The following is a 23363-nucleotide window of genomic DNA, read 5'->3' as shown; positions in this document are numbered from 1 at the left end:
TGATCCATATTAAAGTGTATTAAGCAGCAGAGTGACTATGCTTAAAAAGCGAGATATCCACCTGAAGTAAGTTGGATATAAATGAAGTTCAATTCGTTGTGATCAGTTACTATCACGCCACCTCCCTGAAGATGGCTCACTTAAGAACCAACTTGAAGACAACCCAATTTGATCGCCCAAAGAAAGCATAAAACCAACCTCTCCAATACAGCTGAAGAAAGAAACCTCAGGAGCTCCAGTTCCACAACTGTTTAAACCATCAACTACCGCAGGCATCAGGCACTGAAAACATTTATCCCTCCTCATGTTTAGCCTCACCCTTTCACTGCTACCTCATCATCTGTGATAAACTGCACATCTAAGAGGGCAAGAGGGACCATACAGTTTCTGGAGTAAGGCACTGGAATGCTGACTTGTTACAAACAATACAGAGGAATCATTTTTAAAATTCAGTTTAATGTTATTTAAATATTGTCTGGGCTAGAGATTAGGCTTTATTAATGGATGTGCACAAGTTTTAGTTCAGAACTCCCAGGATATTGAGTCCAACCAAACACTACAGAGACAACAGGGCAAAAACTCGTTCATAGTAAGCAACTGTACCTTCTGCTTCTCAATTATTCCTGTATTTCCCTTCCAATTCAACTTCAAATTTAAAATAGCTGTATGCAGGTTTGCAGGCAGCGCTGGTTTAAACATCCTGAGCTAATTAACAAACAGCTCTTCAGAATGGCTACTGGACATGGTAAAGGAACACATGGATCAAATCTCAGTTTCGAAAAGCAGCTAGTTATTGAGAGGTAGTGGCAGTAACTCTAGTGCCAGCCAACACAAACCATTCACAAACAGCCCCAAGGTAAGTGCACGAAACCTCAGCGCTTACCACGAAGGGCCAAACCTCCACTTGTTCCACAAGAAAAGTGCATGCCCAACTTCAGGTTAGGAAAGGAGACTGGGACTACTAAACTGAGGTGGTGGAGCAATGAATGGCATCACGTCAATTAACACAGGATGGAGAACACTCGCAAGTCACCTGCTACCGCAGAGTACAAACTCGCCATAAGCACCAAGCAGTATTACAGCAACTGCAACCCCAGCCAAGGGGTCCTGTAAGAGGAAGACTTCAGCCATTTGCAGAAGCTCTGGCACAGATCTGCTGTACAGGTACTACTTTAAAGCCACATTTCCACTGTAATCAGGCAAGACAGCTTGAGTAACAGCCCTGATGCAGAGACTGCTGGTCCACAGAGCAAACAACGAAAGCAGCAGTTGCATGGAACAGATTAAAATCTAGAGCAGAAGTGTGCTATTTTAAGCCTGCCTGTCCAACTTGTCAATAACTTTGTTCTAGCTATGGAAGATGTGCAATTTATGCTTCACAGCCAGCTCTCTGATGGAAGTGAAGTAATAAGGTGAAAACATGAATGACAGGGCTAGAAAGGCTACACAGGATATGTCTTAGTCTTCACACTTGCAGCTTCTGAAAAAGGCTAATCAGAAGACTACAAAAGAAGCAGTGGTTATAGCTTTTGCAGACTAGAACTACCAGGTGTCTTAGTTACACTAAATAGTAGAGTCTGCTTACATCAGATGTTTAAGAGCAAAAAGGATGTGGTGATGAGGTCTACCTGCATGAAGAGGACTGCGTAACCGAATGAGTTCAGGATACATGAGTCCACTGGCTGTACATCCCTGCTAATCTATTCCATATCAACAGCAGCAGGCTCCCTCAAGGAAAGCTTTTGTACACAGAGGGGCAATGCTTAACCTGGGTAAAGGCATCACAAGGACTAGGTAATTTAAAATAAGCAATTTAAGCAAAGTAAATAGTCTCAACTTACTCTCAAGTTACAGAAACATATTCCAAACAAAAAAACCCAACTATATGAAAAATGCACTACTGCTTATAGAAGAAAGAGTGCAAAGTTTCAGGATTGCACCTACAAATAGTATATATTCACTCATTTTCCTTATAACCAAACCCCAAGGCTCATGTCAAGAATAGTTTAGTTCAGTTTCTAGATGCCCAGTCACAACATTCAGGAATAGAGAGTGACTTCTCTAACCAGCAGTCACTGCTGCTCCTAGAGGCTGGTATAGTTAATGCAAACTTTATTTACAAAAGACACTTAAATTAGTTACTTCATGCCGTGTGTCCATACAGAACCAACAGTTCAAAGATTACATGGAGAAGAATTCACAAAATTAAAAGCGAAATCACTAAAGATCTTCTAAGAGTTAAGAACTAGGAAAAGATCTTAAAGACAATTGTACAAATAAAAAAAAGGTATGAGAAACTAGTCTGAGCAAGAATATGGTTGTTTACAGGTCTGTACACTAAAACTAATACACAGACAGCCTTCTATTGTCAAAGAGATGCTCACTGAGAAGCAGAGTATGTACAAATACTTGTGCCACAATGACTCAACCCCCAAAATCCACGGTATTATACATAAACCAGTTTGTATACATTAGGCCTAAATGAGGCCATTTAACTATGAAGACTTCTAGTTTAGTAAACTAAAGCTGAAGACAGCCCAAGCAACAGTGATGCCGTGTCTCTTGCATCTTTATTTGCGACTGCTTTTTATTCTCTCCAATCTTTTTTTCAAGTCATCAATATTAGCTGCTGCAGAAGAGGGTGAAGCCAGAGTAGTGCCAATGCCAGAGGAATGAGTCTGATTGGAGTCCAGGTCCAGATGTTGGTACTGCTCCCGTGACTCACGGAGCTGGGAGAGCTTACTGTGAAGCATATCTGTAGAGGATGCAACTGTAGGGAGTGCTGGTTTAGAGAGCAGAGACGTCAGAGGTGGTCTGTCTTCTTGCTGCAGGGAGAAGAAAGTGAAGTGTAAGATAATGGCAAAAGCAATACAAGAAGTACAAGCTATAATCAATGTCTTTTCATCTTCACACTGAAGACAAGAGGAAAGGGAAGAAACAACACAAAGGTGATCTGGACCAATAGTCAGTTGCTAAAGTCAGAACCACGCACAAAGCTAACTCCAGTACTCAATTCCTATCATTCAAGTAGCTCATGTTTAGCTTGATGTCAGTAGGGACAGAGGAGCTATACAGTCTTTAAAGATCATGAATTTACAGCAGACCAGTATTTTACCAAGATGGACTGTGTAGCCCTGAACAGACTGATGAGGCAAGAGGAAAGTCCATGCCCACATACAGCATCAACAGGCAATGATGCTGTGCATTCTGGACGAACATTCCAGAATGGTTGGCAAAATCCACTCTGACAAAAGTGTAAATTGTCACTTCAAGAATGGCTTGGGTTGGAAGGGACCTTAAAGCTCATCCAGTTCCAACCCCTTGCCATGGGCAGGGACAGCTTCCACTAGACTAGGTTGCTCCAAATGCTGTCCAACCTGGGCTTGAACACTGGCCAGGACGGAACATTTGCCACTTCCCTGGGCATCCTGTGCCAGTGCCTCACCACCCTCAGAGTGAAGAACTTCTTCCTAGTATCTAATTTAAAACACTAAATCATTGTTCTTTCACCAACTGATACCTCCATCTATGTTTATGACCTTAATACTATTGCCTAGGAAACATCTCCCCTCCTCAGAGGGCAGATGATGCAAGTTTGCATCAAAGGTTAAAACACTGATGTGCCTGTATGACTCTTCCTACATTAAACATCACTTCTCATGTGGCTGAGTGCAAACTTCAGTAGTTGGCACTGGCTTCCTAACACAATCACCAGGCTGTCAGAAATTTTGGCCCACAGGTTTCTAACGCCAAGCTCATTCAGCATTTCTGTGCTTCAGTAGCCATGCACTCAAAACATAAAACTTCATTCAAAGTCTTTGTTCAGCTCTTACAGTTCTTTTAGAGCAGAAATATATAGAATTGCCACATCACTCAACTCAGAGATCAGTATATGTTAATCTATAGAAAGCAATAGTTTAGTTAAACCTGAGACTCAGCTACATGGCAAAGGAAGATACCAGACTACAGGGCTGCAGAAATAACCTGCATATGTACTAGTGCTGCAGAGTGAAGTGAAACAAACCTACTTAACCATGCAATGAGTTTAAAGCCATTTATACTGGGCACCTTACATGCAGTGAATAGCTAGGACACGCACTATAATTAAAGATCATTGATTCTGATTGGAATCTGCCTTTAATACAGAAAAAGCAATCATGTGAATTCTTAAAACAAAAAAAGCAAGAGATGAAGTGCCTCCCTGGGGGTTTACAGGAGTTGTCAGGTACAATACCTTTGCATTGTCAAGGCCACAGCGCTGCCTGAGGATTTTTAGTCTTTCCAAGTAAACTGAAGGCCCCACTTCCTCCCCATTTGAGTTTCCTATGGATGAAGATACAGTGTGGGTAGAAGCAGGAACACACGTTCCTTCCATCTGAGAAGAAATTCCTGGAGGATGAGGGGAAGAGGAAGGAAAAAAAAAGGAAGATTAAAAACAAACAAGTGTAAAATCCTTGGTCATTTCCTTGAAATAACATGCAACGGATGAAGAATCAACCAGCCTATAAACTACCAAGCTATTTACATTTGCTAGTACAGGCATATGAGCCCTTTCATTTCCTTGCAAGAATGACAGCTGAAAACCAGAAAAAGTATTTGAGACATTGAAGAAGCAGCAGCAGAGCAGCTCCAGAAGTAGTGCTGAGACTGACAGCTGAAGTAGACACCAAGAGGGAGAGGAAGATGCCGATATGGAACAGCAGTAACCATGATGTCTAACAGAGAACTCAGCAACGGACAGGATGGGAAATATTTGGAGACTTTGTCTTTTTCTAAGTTTCGTAGTAGTTCTGGGCAGACCTCATCACTGATTCTAACCCCTCTTTACCTCTCATTCAGGTCACTTAAAGCTGCTGCTTCTTCCAGTTCAATCTGAAATAGTGATTTCTGGAAGGTATATAGGAAGGTTTTTAAAGTTTCCCTACAGAAAAATTAGGAAAGGATTTTACATTATGGGAAAACCTTTCCATTGTGACATGGACAGCAAGTTCTAACACTTGGCACGGACAGGGATTTCTTTTCACTTGTTTACTGCAAGGGTACGTAAAATAGACAAAAGGAGAATTAAGGTGAATAGCAGCCTTCCAGTATCTGAAGGGGGCCTATAGGGATGCTGGGGAGGGACTCTTCATTAGGGACTGTAGTGAGAGGACAAGGGGTAATGGGTTAAAAACTTAAACAGGGGAAGTTTAGATGGGATATAAGGAAGAAGTTCTTTACTGTAAGGGTGGTGAGGCACTGGAATGGGTTGCCCAGGGAGGTTGTGAATGCTCCATCCCTGGCAGTGTTCAAGGCCAGGTTGGACGAGGACTTGGGTGACATGGTTTAGTGTGAGGTGTCCCTGCCCATGGCAGGGGGGTTGGAACTGGCTGATCTTAAGGTCCTTTCCAACCCGAACTATTCTACAATTCTATGTACACTTTAGTCTAAATAAAGCATGGTTGCAAGATGCAAGTGTCCTTTTTTTTTTACAAACTACTATAGGAAGGTAGGGAGAAGATAGATAAAATTGGGGCACAAATTCTGCTTTGAAACCTAACTGCTGAGCTAACGTTTCACAGTTGTACAGACTTTTGGGATGAAAGAATTTCCTGTCCTATCTAGTCAGGCATTTAGGAGGTTCTGAAAGAAATACTGTAGTATAAAGGGACAGGAGAAGGAGCAGTAGTAGGAGAAAGTCTCCCAAAACACTGAAATGTAAAAGAAATGAAAGTTAAATATAGCTTTGCCAGACTGCGTCTGTTTTTGCTGTCAGCTGATAATTTGTCACATACACTCCCTAATACTGCATTGAATACTCATTTGTGCTTATCCGCAATGAAAAGACTCATTAACAAACTAAGTGGTTTCCAGTAATTTACCCAATTAAAAAGCTGACTGATTGGAAGTGGGTGAGAGACTGCTACAGAAACAGTTCATGTTATTTTAAATAAACTTCGCTTCCACAGCAAACAATACTATCAAAAAACCTCTTGTACCATTTTAGTAACCAAAACATAAAAGGGGAACCTGAGAGCTGCCGCTGTTATAAACCAGCTGCATACTTGATAGAAACAACTCTTGATACCAGACAAACGAAGCACAGGTTAATGTTCAACCTACATTACAGGATATGAATTAGAGCCACTTGTTTAACCAAGCTTTCAGATGTTTCTGACATTGACTGTGACAGTAGTTGAACATCTTTTTGTAAACATAGAGTGCACAGCCCCTGCAAATGGTGCCTCATAAAGCAACACGAGTGCCAAGAAAATATATAACTCACTTTGGAAACCCATAAACATCTGCAAATATTAACTTCTACCAGGGGATAACTGCCCTCCTATCTCTGCTTCTTATAATCCATCAGTTCTGTTATAGCACTTACCCGTAGAAGCAGCAATTCGTCCTTTCCCCTCCCGTTCTGTTTCTATCAGCCGGAGCCCTCTTTCCACATAGCTCTGGAAGAACTGCGAGGAGTTTTTCAGGAAGGGCTCAATGTCTGCATCAGAGTATTTCTTTTTGTATTCATAGAGCTCTGCTAGACCCTGGGAGGGAAGAGTTCCTGTGCGTTACTACAACTGCTGCATCCACCATTCTAATGTATCATGCTTTCCGCCTTGCAGGAAGGGAGCACTTACCTCCTTTGTGTTCTCCTTGGAGCCAATCTTCTTAAATATTTCTGCCAAAATATCATTCACTTTGGCCTTTGAAGCCTTTTCCTCCTAAATAAAGGAAATCAAAGGACGCTTGTAAAACAAAGTGAATAAAATGAGAGGAAATTAGACAGAACTACAATGTCCTCAGACCTGCTAGCTGGATACAGAGCTTTGAAGATGAAGAAAACCTGGAAGCAGTTAAGAGTTTTACCTAACCACCATTTACACAGAATGAGAGCAAGAATATCATTAAGCTCTAGGACTCCTGAAAAGTCAGTGTTTAAAGCCTGTTTTGGGTATGGTTAGCTTTTAGTAGATCAAATGCAGTATCAGGCAGCATAAAACCTATGCTGCACACCTGAATATCCTGGAGAATACTTCATCCTGGGATATGCATGGAACATTCAGGTAATAACAAAGACACGCTGCAAGTTGCCAAAGCAGCCATAAACGAAAGCAAAACTAGAAGAACGTTTCCAACATTAGCTGGATGCCAGAAAGGCAATTACTAGTTCATATTTCACAATCACAAAAACCTTAACCTGCCTTACATTCCCCCTCCCTACCAACATATTTCATTACTTACTATGCGAGAAGCTCCCTTTTCTGTATCCTTATCAGCTTTGTTTCCACTCTGGTCCATGGAGTGTTTCACTACTCTACACAAGTGAGCCTCCAGCTCAGACTCATTTTTGTTGTCTATCATTGTTAAATGATCCAAGATCTAAAATGAGAAAAAAGGGAATAATTTAAGGAAGAACAGAAGGAAAACCTTTAGAGACTGCATAAGAATCCAGTTCAAAAGTAGACAGACTAGTGACTGCTCTGACCTTGGGCCCTTTTAACTTGCACAGAGTGTGAAGCAGAGTCTTCAGTGTCCTTATAGGAAACTCACTCTTACATTGCTTCAGCTTCTCTTTGGGGAAGACCTTCATGAAGATGTGGATATCCAGTAGAATCCGATCCAGGTTGATACTATTAATGGTTTCCGGAAGCAAACGCACCATTCTCCACAGACACTGGAACAAGAGAGTGAATTAAAGTGAGACAACTCAAGGAAGAAGTATTTAACTATATAAAGAGATTGTACAAAACTATCTTCGAGCCATTTCACTCCGCTACTACATTCAGGCACACACCATACTTGTCTGCTCAACCTACATTTGTATTAGTATGTGCTTTCTCTTTGTAACTAGCTGGACATACCCAGATCCTTCTTCAGAGCTGATGTATAAAAGTAATGCTGACTTCTCTACCAGTATATGAAGACCGAATGCTTTGCATGAAGAAATTTCAGCAGATAATGCATATATGCTATGTACAGTCACACACGCACATATTTCTTCTTTAGGTTTAACCTCACTAAGAACACCTAAGTTGTCTTTAAAAGATGCCAGTTACAAAAGGGTGTTGTACTATAAAACAAGATCATACCCATGCCTTGAATGCAGACATTTGCATGTTTTCTCTGCCTATCCTTAGCAATAGCATAATACAAGCTGGCTCCAGCCTGGGACTGTTTGAATCCATGGTACAGTGCTGTGCTTAAGCAAATAAGCCCACCAGGTGACCACACACCTCTGTATGGAGTTTGTATTAGTACACACGAGCTTTTATAAGCTACTAGCAGGTGTAAAGCTCCCCTCCTGGCATACATGACATCACTATATGCAACATCTAATTGTAAGATTATAAGAGTTCAGAAATATTTCAAGTTATGGTCACCAATTTCTTTATTTTAATACGTATCTGTTGTTTCAGCCAAGCTAATTCACATAAATCACCTAACTTCAAAACCTCTACTACAGGCTCACCTTCATGACAAGCTCTGAAAACTTAGGAGAGCTGGCTGTTGCTAGCAGGCTGTCTTGGAGCAAAACCAGCAGAGCACTAGAAGGAATAAATTTATAATAGTTACAAAGGTAAAAGTGCTATGCACAGAAAGATGCCATTTCCCCCCACCCGACCCCAGAATACGACAGCAGAGACTGGGGTTAGTCATGGTGTGAATGAGCTCTTTATCATTCTAGAACACTACAAGAGTTAAGAGGCAGTCTGCTGAATTACAAAGCATACAGAATCATCCTAAGCTGGTTCGCTTAGCCTGCCTCCAGCTGTGCAGATTGTGCAGTCACATTCTGATCACCACTGGTGGTAATTCTTCATTAACTGGCTGAACTATTCTAAACATCATTCTTTGCCTACAGAATGGCTAACAAAAACTTTACCATTCAGGGAACACACAAGAATGGGTGAAGAGAAGCAGTAATCACCCAATTTTTATTACATACCTCAAGATGTTGGTCTGGTCAGACTTCTCCAGGACTTTCACTACCAGTAGGTTGACTGATCGGATGACCTGCTCACCCTCCTCAAGGTCTTCAAGCCGAGAATCCAGCATTAATGTAATAAGACCATGCATTAGATCCTTCAGCACACCAGTGGAGGCTTCTCGAGCGAGACTCTCGATCTGAAATAGCTACAAATTGAAGAAAATATTAGGAGCTTTTCCTGCTTTAATACAGCCATTCCTTTAAACTACACTGTCAAACCATTTGACATCCCCTTTGTCCCCTAAAGTATACAGCTCAGCACTCAAGGTGTAAGGAATATTAGAGCTTAATATTAAAGTGTGATGGGTTAAGAGTGGCTCTATTCTGTATAAGCAAACAGACCTTCTTCCCTTCCCCACTCCCTCTTCACCTTAACACTTAGGTCAAAGCCTTACCGAGATCATGCTCCCAATAATACAGCTGTAAAGTTTGACTATCTCATCTTTGTCAAGCTTCTCATCTGCCATATGCGTGTTGTAGATTAGCCGAAGCTGCATGAACGTAGCTATTAGGAATTGGTCAATGTGGCCAGACATTGCTTCTGCTTTGTCTTCCTGTCTGAGAACCTCATCAATCTAAGATTTAAAAACAAAATATCCAAGTCAACAGAATGCAAACAGTGCAAAATAACTGTGATTTAAAGAAAGACTTATCTATAGAAAGTCTCTGACAACTCCGTTTGACAAGGCACTTTTATTCTAAGCTTTCACTTAAAATCCATAGCCAGACTTCTATTGCTAATCCCATTACAACCAATTAATGATCTTTTAGAGAATTCCAATCCTATCTCATACGCAAATGAAAACAAAATGTTGCAGGATGAATTCTGGAATTAACAGCTTTATGAAATCTCCTGGATAGAATACTTCTAAGAAGTTAAAGCTATCCTAGAAAAGTATAAAAGCTATGAGGCAAGACAAATCATTTGCTCAGGATCCACAAAACAGTTAGCATTTAATAGTCAAGTCGCACTGAAATAACTGGCTTTTTCATTTTTTTTCCTTAATGCTTGTGTGTTAACAGCCTATTCTACATCATCCACGTGGAATTTCTATTGCTAAAGCGAGTCAGATGGCCCCTGTGCACTTAGTTTTGTCATCAGGGAGTTCTGAGCAGAGTCCATGTCACCCGACACGATTGCTCCACCACAGTGCAACTCATCACCCTCGCAGATGGTTTAGTACACTGTGATCAGTTGCTATTTTACTTCACTTACCTGTGCCAGAGCCTGGATGCTTGTATTTATATCACCACTAGCTACTTGGGAAATGACAAAGTTGATAGTAGAAGCTGTGTTACTGTGCATGTCATCGAAGTGTGGGGATACAGCCCGGATCCTAAACAGTTGAAGAAAAGAGGATTCATTACTCTCTGGAGGGATGGCTCCAATTCACATTAAACTTCTATATTTCAATATTGGTTTAGAGATAAAAGTATTTCATTCTTCACAGAGGATACTCAAGGAGGAATAATTTAACATGTCTATTGCACTACTTGTTAAAGACACCGATGCTGTATTTACAAATGCAAGATCCTTTCACTATACAAACGCAAGATCCTTTCACTATACAAACGCATAAGGAGAACTCAAACTAGACTTACTTTGGCTCAGGAATCAAGACTGGCTCAAAGATGTCATCTAGTTTGTGCTGTACAAGTGCTGGCATCTCACATCTGACAGTACCATTGTCATTTTCAATCTCATCAAGATCCAGCTGAAACTCCCGTGGAACCGTATGTGCTGTCTCCGAATGCCCACCCATGTTGCGATTTTGGCTACAGAAACCAGGAGAGAGGTGTTTATTACATACACACAAGAGGCAAGGGCACTAGCGTCCCTGTTAGCCCTAAATCTCTCTGAATAGCATAGATTCTGGACTTCTGATTTCACTCAAACCCTCTAACATAGCCCCCTTTGCCCTTCCTCTTGCCATTAGTAAAACAAGGTTTTGTAGGCCAGATGAGCAACTGCTAGCTACTTGGCCTTCCTAGTTTCTCTTATAACCCATCACAAGACCTCCTGCATCTGTGTTAGGTGTGCACTGGTTCATTCTGAGAGATACTATTTTAGATTACTAGGGTAGGTATCAATGGAATATAGTGCTCAAAAGTGGTTTTTTCTTTTTAAATGATGGATAGGACGCATATGCAACCTTGCAAGCTCATCTGAACTTGGGACTCTCAGCAGCCCACATGACTTGTGCTGCATAGTAGGTTTTTCCTCAATGAAATACTCCAATACGTAGTTCTCAACAGGAACTTTCATTCTAAGACAGTGAGCAGCGGCAAGGAATACAGTTTGAGCTTTTTATATCTGGTACTGTTGCCACAGGCTCTACAGTTCACACATGCTCACCCAGTTCTGTGCTTTATGTCTGTCCTGACAATTTAAAACCAGGGTTCAATCAATACCAAGTTTAATGCAGCACAGCAAATTCTCACAGTATTCCTAAACAGTTGCTTAACATGGAAGTGCCACGTCTGCCTGCAGTTTGGTCTATAGCCACCTTTGACAGAAACATAGTTTTGGTTTAAGTCAGAGACCTATAAATAATGTAGAACTGGCCACTGTAAACCTGTCACGGTCAGGAAGGGATGACTAGCATAGAAATGGAATGATAGAAGAGCCTTGCTACCAAGGAGTTCGTGGGCAGTACTTACATCCTATAAGTGCGATACATAATTCTGTCCATGGAGAAGCAGTGAAAAAAGGCACAAGACCATTTAGAAAGATTTCAAGACAGACAAGACAAAAAAAATTTCAGACATTTTGTTTCTTATATTATTTGGCCAATTTCCACAACATGCAAAGATGATGACACAAGAACTGAAAGAACATCGCCAGACATGAGAGTAGCACATACACTATACAGGCTGCAGACCACGATGTATCAATACGTACTTGAGTTTGGAGGACATGTCCTCAGCTGGTCCCTTCCGCAGCATGCTGGCATTAGTGCTGATGTTTTGAGCACGTAGAGGTTTCTCCTCTGCCTGTCTCACTGGAGCAGCCGATGGTCTCTTGGCTGAACGTTTTATTCTCTCTTCCAGCATGCTCATGTCTTTCTCAGAAAGCTACAACACACAATGCTTTCACTCAACTTGAGTTGCATAGGTTTTAGATGTCTGGGTCACCTACAGGAGGTATACCACTTATAACTGCAGACTGAAGATCTCTAATACTGAAGGTAGGAGCTGCGAGTTCCACCATCTAGCAGCAAACTAATAGGGCCATTCTGGACTGCCAGATGCTACCTCAAGGAGCTGATTAACCTGTATTGACAAGCTGTAACAATGAATGCAGCTATTTCTAGCCCACATAATTTCCAAGAAAAAAAATACTCTTCAAGCTACAGTGCTATCATGTGTTTATAATAGTTGCTTGCATTGTTGCAAAACCTAAACAAAGAAACCCCCCCAACCTTTCTATATCCCTATTTGAGCCCAAGCAATGCTTTAACACTATGGACCCAGCCACAGAAGCCCAAGTCCTTCTAATAACTGACCTATTCTATGTACTCCTAATTTGAACTGAACACAAAGACGGCCAATTACACATTCAAACTCATGCAGCAAGACAAATCATTTATCTGCCTTACAGAACCAAGGGTTACTAGTAACTGCATTTGAACAAAGCCAGCCATAACAATTCTGTGGGAAGCACTCTCCAAGATCCCTATGATTTGGAAACTGTCTTGAAAAGCAATACATTTTAAGAGTGGATGGACCATGCTGAAGCTCAGAAAGCCGTAGTTAGAAAGAGCTGAATAGTTCAGGTGCTACGATTCTTTCTTTAACCTTGAAAATTGAAAAGCAAATGGATTATGCATTACTAAGGAGGGGACAGACTGCTCTCTGAACAATAGTTAAAGTAAGATAGGAAGCTAAAATGTTAATGAAAATGCAACATTAATTCTCATGGGGATGGCTGCCAGAGAAAATGGGTCAATGAAATCCAACATTTCAGGAAGTTGGAAAGAAAAAGGGGAAAAAAACCCAAACCCAACAACACAAGAAGTCATACAGGCATTAATGTATCTATCACACTCCAATCAGTTTCAGTGCTGCTAGAAACATTGAGAGCTCAAATGCAGAGAAGAGAACAGGAAAAAATGGCCTAGCAGCCCTTAATTCAGGTTAGAACTCAGTATACATAATGTTATGCAAGGTAAACTGTAGACGCAGCCAAATAGCTTGCCACTGCTGGAGACCAGAAAGTGAGTTTTGCCACCTTAAACTTTCACTCTACTTTAGATGACACGGCCAAGTATGATTTCCAGAGAACAAAGCAGCAGTAAAATCCAAAGCAACACAGTACTGACACAGACCTTTAGCATCACAGTGCAGGAAGATAAAGCAAACAAGCTAAACTTACCAAACTTCAACCGCAAAGTAACTGGTGGAGATGAGCATAAAAGAGCCAAGTACTCAACAGAGCCCAAGTAACTGCCTTATTTGACCAAGTTAGTTATCCATACAACTGACTATAAAGCAAGTGCTCAACACCAACAGCAAGATGTTACACAACCAACCACAAGCAAAACAGTGCTAATTCCCTCCAAAAGTATAAGGACTTGAAAAATAACAAATATAAGATTATGTCCAGTTACACTCACATTTCCAATAAGCTTGAACACTTGGTCACCATGAACGTTGTAGACAGTCACGATGGTGTTCAGTGCAGCATTACGCACAGTGTTGTCCCTATCACCAATATGAGTCGCCATTTCTTTTAAGGCTTTCCCTGGAGTTGGCTGGCATACATTCATGCCATAAGATTCAACCAGACATCCAAGCTCTTCCAGGCATTCTGGAATAAGAAAATTACATGCGCACTTTCAAGTATAAAGCTGCTGGGAAAAGAACCCTCCCAGTTTTTGTGTCGCTTGCACAACTTGAACATTTGTAGAGAAGCATCAACCATGGTGTTGATGACAGATGTACTCCAGATGACTTATGCAGTGAATAGTAAACTAATGGTTCAGACTACTTTACATAGGTAGCATGTCAAAGCTGTCAGTCATCTCTCTACCTTTCAAATATTTCCCATTACCACATGAGCAACATTACAGTTAACTTCACATGTAGGTGAAGTTGTGACAGCTGGTAAGCTTGCAATGCTCCATTCAGTATGTAATTACCTTTCTGGTTATACCAGGATAAGATATTTTCAAGGTGACTAAGAAGTTGTTTGAGCTATAGACACCAAATAATTTCTATAATGAAAGTAAGATATACAGTGTAAAGACATTTATTTCTGAAGTCTTTATCAGATTAACTGATTCCCTCAGCCACCTGGACAATACTACTGTCACCGTTCAACCCAATACTGTTTCACTAGGATAACAAGCCTACTCAAGGGAGACTACCTTAATGCTGAATTGCTCATCTTTGGAAGGTACAAAGACACCCAAAAGCAAGATGATATACTCTGTAATTGCCCAGTTCCCACCTGCACGCTGTTTTGAGTTTTTGGATTTTGTCCCCTCCATGATGAAAGTGAACATCTTGCTGGCTGGATAGATGAGACACATCCTGTTCAGGATGGCACGGACATCCCTGCGGATAACATCTTTCGGTTCTCCTACCTAGTGGGAAAATCAAAAAAAGGGGAAAAATTAGTCTCATGATACTACACATTTGCCCAAATAACGCGAGGAAAGGCAGAATTATTCTCAACGCAAAAGTCCTCTAAAACAGCTTTTAAAAGCAAATATGCAATGTAGAATCAGAGAATCATTTAGGTTGGAAAAGACCCTTAGGAGGAAGTGTAACTTTTAACCTAACACTACCAAGTTCACTACTAAACCAGGTCCCCAAGTGCCACATCTACAAGTTGTTTAAATACTCCTAAGGACAGTGATTCAACCACTTTCTTGTGCAGCCTGTTCCAATGCTTGACAACCCTTTTGGTGAGAAACTTTTTCCTAACATCCAACCAAAAACTCCTCGGTACAAGCTGAGGCCATTTCCTCCCATCCTACTTACTTGTTACTTGGCAGATTGACACCCACATCACTATAACCTCCTTCCAGGTAGTAATAGAGCAATAAAGTCTCCCCTGACCCTCATTTTTTTCCAGGATAAACAACTCCAGTTCCTTCAGCCATTCCTCGTAAGACTTGTTTCTCTAGACCCTTCACCAGCATTGTTGCCTTTCTTTGGACCCACTCCAGACCAAAGTGTCTTTCTTGTAGTGAGCAGCCCAGAACTGAACGTAGTATTTAAGGTATGGCCTCACCAAATACAATGTACCAAATAAAGGGGGATGATTGTTTCCCTGGCCCTGCTGGTTAGACTATTTCTGATACAGGCCAGGATGCAGTTGGCCTTGGCTTCCTGGGCACAAGCTAGCTCCTGACCAGCACCCCCAGGTCCTTTCCCACCAGGCAGCTTTCCAGCTGCTCTTCCACAAGCCTGTAGTGTTGCATGGGGCTGTTGTGACCCAAGTGTGGGACCTGGCACTTTGCCTTGTTAAACCTCACACAGCTGGCTTCAGCCCATCAGTCCAGCCTGTCCCGATTCCTCTACAGATCATTCCTACCCTGCAGCACATTAACACTGCTGCACAGCTTGGTGCCATCTGCAAACTTACTGAGGGTGCATTTGATCCCCTCATCCAGATCATCAATAAACAGAATTGGCCCTAATATTGAGCCCTCAGGAACACCACTTGTGACCAGCTGCCAACTGGTTTTAACTCCCTTCCCAATGTATTTAACATTCTACATCATGTGATGGTATCCTGCTATATTCCTCGTGAAAAATAAGGTTAGTTTCTGTACAGTAAACTGTACCTTTAGGATAAGATATGGGATGAAGGAGGATGCTTCATTCTCAGTAAGGTGATACTCCTCTTGACTCAGCAAATTGAAAAGCAGCTTAAGGTATTCAAGTGCTTTCATCAAAACGCTTGTGTTGGTATCAAAGAACCTCAGGGTAAGCCATTTTAATATCAGATCCAGGCAGCTGATGACTCCATCTTTTTCATTTTCCAAGTGCTTGAAGAAAATACAAAACAAAATAGGAGGTTGTGCAAAAGGAAACACACTATTCAACAAAAGAACAGAAGAAGGAAGTGCTATGCCTGATGTCTACATTTACTGGTTGATTCCTAGAGCTGTAAGTGCTCACTTTTAACTTACAGCTTTCTGAAAGTGTAAGAGAAGTCTCCAGTGGGGATGTTTTCCCTTCTCCCAAGAAACCATCATAATACAAATTTCTTCATTCTTCTGAAAATTATTTCTATTTAGGTTAAGGATTCGACTTCACAGAACAATGGCCCCTGGCTCCTCATGGTATTCCTGTCCAATTTTAATTGAAGCATGACCTTTCATAGAAGAGATTAATTCTATACAACATCATCTACTACCACAGACCCAAAACTCACCTCAATCATAACAGCCAGTGCTTTGTTGTGGTGCTGAAAGTCTGCATGAAACATTTCATCCTGTAGCCATTTAGCCACACAACTGGACATCTGAGTTTTTAGCTGGTCAATATATTCATCACGGGGAGTAGTGAAATTCCACTTTAACACCTGTAAAAGGCAGCATTTGGAACTTAAAGCAAGCAATACTTACTCTTCTTGAAAGAACCTACAAATTGTATCCCTTTCAATTCTGCTTTAGAATATATTTTCAAACTCTTCTCATTATCAAGTAATAGGAAAAGTCAGTGGCGTTTGCTCACCTTGGCTTACATGGAAGCTTTTCTCTACTTAGAACAGTTATCTTTAGGCCATTTTCTTAGTTTTTAACAATTAAAGTGGCTGTTTTCAAGCTATAAATATACCTATTTGCTACAGCAAGTTACAAATAACATGCATGCTTTAAGTAAGAGAATTTCCCTACAAAAAGCAAGCTTGGCAAGTGGGGTTGTTCAAAATAAGTACATTAAAACATTTACAATATATACTAGCAGTCCAAAATTAGTGAACAGTTTTCAGGTAAAACCTTGATGATGCTTCACAACTGAAGACCATCTCTTGAAAGTTGTAAAGAGACCTTTGGCTTTTTATGAGATTGCATAAATGCACAAAAATTGTGAACCAGAAGAGAAACACCACAGTAAACCAGGTGTTGACCTGTGAAAGTCAACTAAAGAACTAGGTAGTCAATACAAGGGATGGCTATACAGACTAGCACTGTCATGCCATAGCATGTTTAATTGTAAATTAAAAAGCAGAATGTGATAAAATTACTCCTTCAAAACTTGTGAATACATTCAGGTTTTTCTCACCTTCAGACCTTTCTCATCTTTCATCCTCTGTTCCTTCCCATTTGGGACTATGATGAAAATAGGACCCGATTTATCATCATCTTCCTTCAAAGTAGGCTTGCTTAGCACTTTCTTCCCCTGTACACCCTGAAAAAAGCAAGGCATTAACAGGCAACACAAGACACATGCCTCAGCCCCAGCACTTGCAAGCATTAGATACCAGCCAAACTCATGCTGCCTATGTGTACAAGTGCAGCCCATTGTACAAGAGCCAGAGAGAAGCTGGAAGAATAAAGTTGACTAGGATTTTAGAAGTATGTGCTCAGCTGCTGTGGAAGCAATACCCATGACAGTGTGTGCAGTAGTACCCTGTGAAATAGGACACACCACTCTCAACCAGTGCACTACTCACCCACCCACATCCCTAAAACCCAGTGTGGTACCTGTTTGATAGATCTGCTCTTTGTCAGACTGGTACTGCCTTTGCTGAAACTTGTATTAGCTTTGGACAGGCTGGTATTGCCCTTGGACATACTGCTACTAACACCTGACTGCTGTAAATAAGCCACAGAAAAGGCTTTGTTGTTAGACAGCTGTTTACCATTCCAAACCTTTCCATGTGTTCACAGCAAAGGAATTAACTACAGCATTAGAGCTTTGACTTCATATAATCAACTTAGACAAATCTACAACATCCTTCAAGATTTGTTCCATTCATTCCTGCCATGAATCTGGACCTACATCAAATACTCTTGCTGCAGCATTACCACAGAGAATGGAGGCAATGGGACCGTATTTGGGGTTTTTTAGTTATACGCATAGGACAAACTTGAAAATTAATAGCAAAAATACCAATAACACAAACCAGAAAAAACACTAACCACAAATTCAAGTTAACCAGTTGAGATTATGATGCTTTTAAGCATCTTCCTTCCCTTTTTGCACTGATGACTAGGAATGTTTTATCCTTCATACTGTAAAGGAGAGATTATTTTCTCTTGATACAGAGGTTCAAAATTACTGTTCAAAGTGTAACACTGGAACCGCAATGGTAAGAATGAATCCTCAACAGCATGAAATCAAGGGGGGCAAGCAGATTTAGAATAGACTCAGCTGCTCACAAGACTGTATTTTTGACAACACAGACTCTATGGCAACACTTGTCATTTCAGAACTCAGATAAGCATAAAGATTCTCAGTAAAAGCAGTCCCTAGCAAGGGCTGTACTCTTACCTGCAACATATTAATGAATTACAGATATTCACCTCACAGAACTGATTTTATAAGCAAAAGAAATTAACATACCTTAGCTTTGGAGGAAGCTCCTCCTGCTTTTGCTCTTTTGGGATCAGGTTTTGATTCTGCAGAACTGGACCCTGAATCTTCAGCCAATGCTGGAAAAACAAGACCCATTTCAAATAAGCAACAAGACCATTTTAGGTCAGCACAGTTTTTCATTCTTAGAACACAGAAGATATGCAAACTGTATCCATGAACAGTTTATAACATAAATGTCTGAGGATTTTAGACACATGAAAAGTTCCTCAAATTCCATGTTCGCATGTAAAGTTCTAATAATTAAGATGTTAGCAGATTTATTACCAAAATGATTTAAAATGCACACACATACACTGTCCTGGGGGATGTGTGTGTATCTAATGCCTAGAGCTGTGTTTATACCCGTTTGAGCAGGCAAGTTAGCCCCACCAGAGATAAGGCAGGATTGCTTCTTCAAATCATCTGTCCCTCAATCCTGCTATCCTGGTACCCTCTTTTGCATCAGCACCGGCATTCTGGTAGTCCCACAGTGAATGTTTTAAATGTTATGTTAAAATCAGATTATTACAGAAAAAGAAAAAAAACAAATCAAGCCTCAAGCCCTTTAGTCCATGGGTTTTAGTTTCAATACCAAGCTGATATTTCCAAAGAGCAGCTGACAGATGGTTGTGTGGAAAGTAAAAACCCTCCTACACTGGAAGCTGACTCAACTGCAAGTAAGACCAGAACTGCAGACAGCACTCACTAGGTTACACAGCTATTTGTAACCATAACTATGCTGAATTCATAACTATGTTGAATTATCCTAAGTATGTTTCTTCCTCTGGCATGCCACACCAAAAAGCTTCAAAACCCACCCTGTTCTCAGTCACGTCCCAGAATGCAAGAGCAGTTACCTGATGCAGGTTGGAATTTGGCTGGAGCCGTACCCCCTGCCCCTCTGCAAGATGCCTTAGCAGGAGCAGCTGGTTTGGCTGGCATGTTGGCTTTGGCTTTCTCAAGCATGGCCAGTACCTGGTCTTTGGAAGTTGGCTAGAGAACAACAGGAGGAGAAAAACAAAGTGATGAATTTGCAAAGGTTAGCGAGAGTGATTACTAATACATAGAAGAGAACATGCCATAGACAAGAAACACTGAAGTAGTGTGACACAAGCTATTTTCTGTTTAGCATCTTCCAGGACCTTTAATCTTAATGTACCAATGTTTTCAGATATTTCTGTTCCAAGAAACCATTAAGATCCATTAAGTCTCTTCTGCAAGACCTATGGGAAACAGATGAACCAGCAACCAGTTCTAGCTGAGCAGTCCTACAACATTAATGCAATCCCCCAACAGTGATTCAGTACTCAAGGGTTCATAAAACACACCAAATTGCTAAAAACCACCTTAAAGCACGTGTTCAAAGGTATAGAGTTGATCAGTAACTGGTAAGAAAGCTACCTGCAGATAGGCATTTTGGGAAAAGCAGAATGAATAAATGTCAAACTCCTGAAGTGACAAACCTGGGGTTGTGGCAGCAGTCTTTCTAAAGCAAAGAAAGCTCCAACTCACAGCCTCCTGCCACTATTTTTAGTCCCCCTCACTGAAAATAATCAATGCAGACAAGCTTACATGACTCAAGACAGTGTATCATTAGACTGTGAATGCGACTTAATATCTACTCATCCAAGGTCACATTATTTAATCTTAGTGACAGAAATACCTTCAGCTTGCTCGTGGCTTTTGCCATCTTCTCAAAGCCAAGGTGCATCATGAAGAAAGGCAGGGCATCCTGAGCTTTTTTACGCACGTCCCCATTTCGATCTTCGAGGCAGGAATAGAGGTGAGGCACACACAAGAGTAGATCAGAAGGAACAGAGCGGAGGGTAGGCAACTTCTCAGCCAGCCAACCAAGAAGCTGAAAGGAAGTTTAAGTTTAAAAGCTTTGGAAGCAGCACTCCCAGTGTGCTGTTAGGCCACCAGAGCCTGAATAGTAGTCCTTCAGATAGCTTGAAGTAGGAAAAAAACCAAGTCCAACCTTTGTTCAGACAAATACTCTTAACCAACATCAACTTTCATGTCAGCAATGAAAGAAAATTAAAAATGAAGTACAATATGTCAATACACAGCTATCTTCAAATTTGGAGCCTGGTCTCTTAAGGCTGCACAGACTGTTTCTTCCTTTTGAAAAGCACATCAGAATTCCAGCTGTACTTTATAAGCATCAAACATATTAATGCCTCCAGTTCTGGTCTTCATTACTATATGGTTAATTTGAAGGAAAACACCCTAGCTCTTGAAATATTCATCAAAACAGATGAAAGTTTCATTTCAGAGGCATTGGGAACTGCATGACAGCTACCATGCAGGAAGAAAGCTTGTAATTAGCATTGAGGTCTAAAATTTATGTCAGTATGAGGACACAGCCACCTGTTCACTCATATAATGGCAGCATCGTGTCACTTCAGCCTGCATAGATAAACACGGTCCATAGCAAGTAAGGTTTTCATTAAACACACGTAAGTTTATGTAACAGAAGCCTACCTCTTGTCTTAGGAAAGGATTTTCCTTTTTGAGCTCCTCAGACAGGTCTTCCCCTTCCAACCACTCTTTCATGCCAGTTTGTTCAGCCCACGCATTCACAGTTGCCAGTGCAGCAGCACGAACGTTATTCTGCAGCAAGAACAAGGTTTAAGAAGAATAATCCTAAAGAGGGGTCAGAAGATTACAACAGAAGAGGCAATAGTTTCACATCCTTCCCACAAAAAGCAAAAGCTTCTACATTACAGGCTTTGAAATCTGTTTTTATTCACTGCCTGAGAGGTCTACAGTTCAGAAGAATTTAGTTTTAATGATGGTACCAGCTGCAGAAATCACCAAATTTAGCATTTATACTTACCTATCATTATTTATAATAGGCAAGTTTAATAAAGAGGGACAAAGCATATCTTAACAAGCACTTCATTTCTGCTGCCAGTCATTGGTAAGAATTTTGAGAATCTCCTCTCAACCAGGCTCAAGACTACAGTTAAGTGATTTATGTAGTGCTTAAAATAGACTTAGCACATTCATAAACGAAGGCAAGTGGGTTATGAAGTCTGTTATTAGGGCACTCTTATTTAAGACACACACAAGCAAAAAGTCAAGTCAGGAGCAGGGGTGCCCCCTCTAACTCCTATTAATTTCCATCTTTAGTGGGTTTTTTCCCCCCCTCAAGGAAAATTTGGAACAACAGCCTTTTTTGACATTATGGGAAGTCACATAGAATACTTAATACTGGTTGGACTTGATGATCTTAAAGGTCTTCTCCAAGCAAGCTGATTCTATGATTAATAACCACAGTTCTTCAAAATATTATTAGTACAGATATGACTCCATACATATGATTCTCTCCTGTGGGCTGAATTTCTGAGGCAAGCTGATCATGCAACACAGACTCACTTTGCTTTAACATGGATTAATTCTAAAGGCAAAGGGAACATCCAGGCATGTCTAAACAAGAAGCAGCCTCCTTGCCCAATTGCTTCAAATAGCTCTTTCCCATGGTCCTAAGCTTTGATTTTGACACAACATCTTGACAAGCTCAACAATGATATTATACTAACTTCAGTGGCAGTTGTGAGTGTCCTGTTTCTACCTACAGGCCTCCCACACAGTGACAAACACAAGAATGTACACTGGAATCCATGCTGATATGCTGAAAGAACAGAACTTCCACAAGCAACTTGCAAACCTGATTAGCATCTAACACAGTATATTTAGAAGTACGCATAAAATCACCACATTTCATTTAAAAGCTGAATTATGCCACAGACTGGGTTTATTTACAAGCAGGAGAATACATCTCAAGCAGAATATAGTTCAGACAGACATTTGTATTTGGGTCATAAGTTGTCATTTAGGCAAGAACCTTTCAAAGACATTTTTAAGACTCCAAAGAAGTTTTAACTACCATCCACATCCACCTCTGAAAAAGTGAGTCCAAACAGCAATAGTTATTCTCAAGCATAGCTCAGCGAGTGGTAAAAAGCAAAGTGAACTTGTCGAGTTCCTACCTTACTGTCTCCTAGGACTGTAATGACAGGAATGCCCAGATTTTTCACATGCTGTTTGATATTGGGGCCCATTGCTGTTGCCAGCTGCTGAAGAATGCTCAGGGTTTGTTGCACCTGCACAGAAACAAAAAGGCTTTGACTAAAATACTCCAGAACTCCAAGTTATATGGGGAAAAGTAACACTGCTCTATAGGTAGGCTTTTACTTTAGAATGCCTGCTCAATGGTATCTATGCCACACTTCAAACTCACCACACAAGGAGATATTCTATTTAGATAGTTCTAAATTATTTCTATATTCTAAATAAAATAAAATTTAACTAAGAATATCTTCAAACAAGGGACACCTTTGTCACAAGCAGAGCAATTATTTAAGCTTGTTTGGTTGGTTTGGTATTTTTTAGGCCTTTTAACACAAAGCAAAGACAAAGGCAAGTATTTTATAAATAGGCAGATATATAATGATCAAGAAAGACACAGTTCATTGTTTTCCAGCTGTTGATTTCATGACATTGTAATAGAGTGAGCAATAAGCAAGATTTAGAAGTCATGAATAGTTTGTTTTAAGCTCTAAGCTGGAAACAGCTGAAATAGGATTTTGAATAACATACCAAGATTTTATTGGAGTCATTGAGACGACCCTTTAAAGCAGCTGGAAGTTCTCCTATGTTTGGTTGTATGAACTTAGCATCATTTATTATGCTTGTCACTTCATCTAGACCTTCCTTTCTGATCTTCCAGTTCTTGTCCCCAATCTTAGACACCAATTCAGCTGTGATCTTCTCGCTGTAAGAGAAAAAAGGTAAAAAGCCCGTTTTCTTACTTTTAGTGTCTTGTAGTGTTGTAGTGCTTTAACACTAC

General features: G+C 40.6%; 1 protein-coding gene and 1 non-coding gene across 7 annotated transcripts in view; both read right to left on the bottom strand.

Moving 5' to 3' along the window:
- Positions 1 to 436: 436 nt before the first annotated feature.
- The window catches only part of CKAP5 (cytoskeleton associated protein 5), a 51558-nt gene continuing 28631 nt past the window's right edge, over positions 437 to 23363 (bottom strand). For 2 of the 6 annotated variants that reach the window (XM_061462228.1, XM_061462226.1), the window contains exons 22-46: positions 23114 to 23288; positions 22504 to 22617; positions 20993 to 21121; positions 20172 to 20366; positions 19366 to 19501; positions 18497 to 18585; positions 17635 to 17745; positions 17213 to 17338; positions 16362 to 16511; positions 15769 to 15972; positions 14424 to 14559; positions 13588 to 13781; positions 11874 to 12046; positions 11633 to 11656; positions 10574 to 10747; positions 10188 to 10308; positions 9367 to 9546; positions 8930 to 9117; positions 8453 to 8528; positions 7469 to 7657; positions 7225 to 7362; positions 6621 to 6704; positions 6368 to 6527; positions 4235 to 4389; positions 437 to 2825 (exon numbers count right to left, since the gene is read on the bottom strand). In XM_061462228.1, the coding sequence (XP_061318212.1) occupies positions 2571 to 2825; positions 4235 to 4389; positions 6368 to 6527; positions 6621 to 6704; positions 7225 to 7362; positions 7469 to 7657; positions 8453 to 8528; positions 8930 to 9117; positions 9367 to 9546; positions 10188 to 10308; positions 10574 to 10747; positions 11633 to 11656; positions 11874 to 12046; positions 13588 to 13781; positions 14424 to 14559; positions 15769 to 15972; positions 16362 to 16511; positions 17213 to 17338; positions 17635 to 17745; positions 18497 to 18585; positions 19366 to 19501; positions 20172 to 20366; positions 20993 to 21121; positions 22504 to 22617; positions 23114 to 23288 (3676 nt within the window). In that variant the 3' untranslated portion in view covers positions 437 to 2570. The remainder of the gene's footprint in view (positions 2826 to 4234; positions 4390 to 6367; positions 6528 to 6620; positions 6705 to 7224; positions 7363 to 7468; positions 7658 to 8452; positions 8529 to 8929; positions 9118 to 9366; positions 9547 to 10187; positions 10309 to 10573; positions 10748 to 11632; positions 11657 to 11873; positions 12047 to 13587; positions 13782 to 14423; positions 14560 to 15768; positions 15973 to 16361; positions 16512 to 17212; positions 17339 to 17634; positions 17746 to 18496; positions 18586 to 19365; positions 19502 to 20171; positions 20367 to 20992; positions 21122 to 22503; positions 22618 to 23113; positions 23289 to 23363) is intronic. The other 4 variants (XM_061462229.1, XM_061462230.1, XM_061462231.1 and 1 more) reach the window with 4 other exon arrangements.
- Positions 10033 to 10142, bottom strand: LOC133274031 (small nucleolar RNA SNORD67). Its single transcript, XR_009745000.1, has one exon. It is a non-coding gene; the product is annotated as a small nucleolar RNA SNORD67 (small nucleolar RNA).

This window comes from Pezoporus flaviventris, unplaced genomic scaffold, assembly GCF_033815535.1.
Source record: "Pezoporus flaviventris isolate CSIRO_AGI_PZ_B2104156 unplaced genomic scaffold, CSIRO_AGI_Pfla_v1 ptg000035l, whole genome shotgun sequence".
NCBI lineage: Eukaryota > Metazoa > Chordata > Aves > Psittaciformes > Psittacidae > Pezoporus > Pezoporus flaviventris.
The sequence above is the reverse complement of the archived record's forward strand: the minus strand, read 5'-3'. Positions and strand labels throughout refer to the sequence as shown.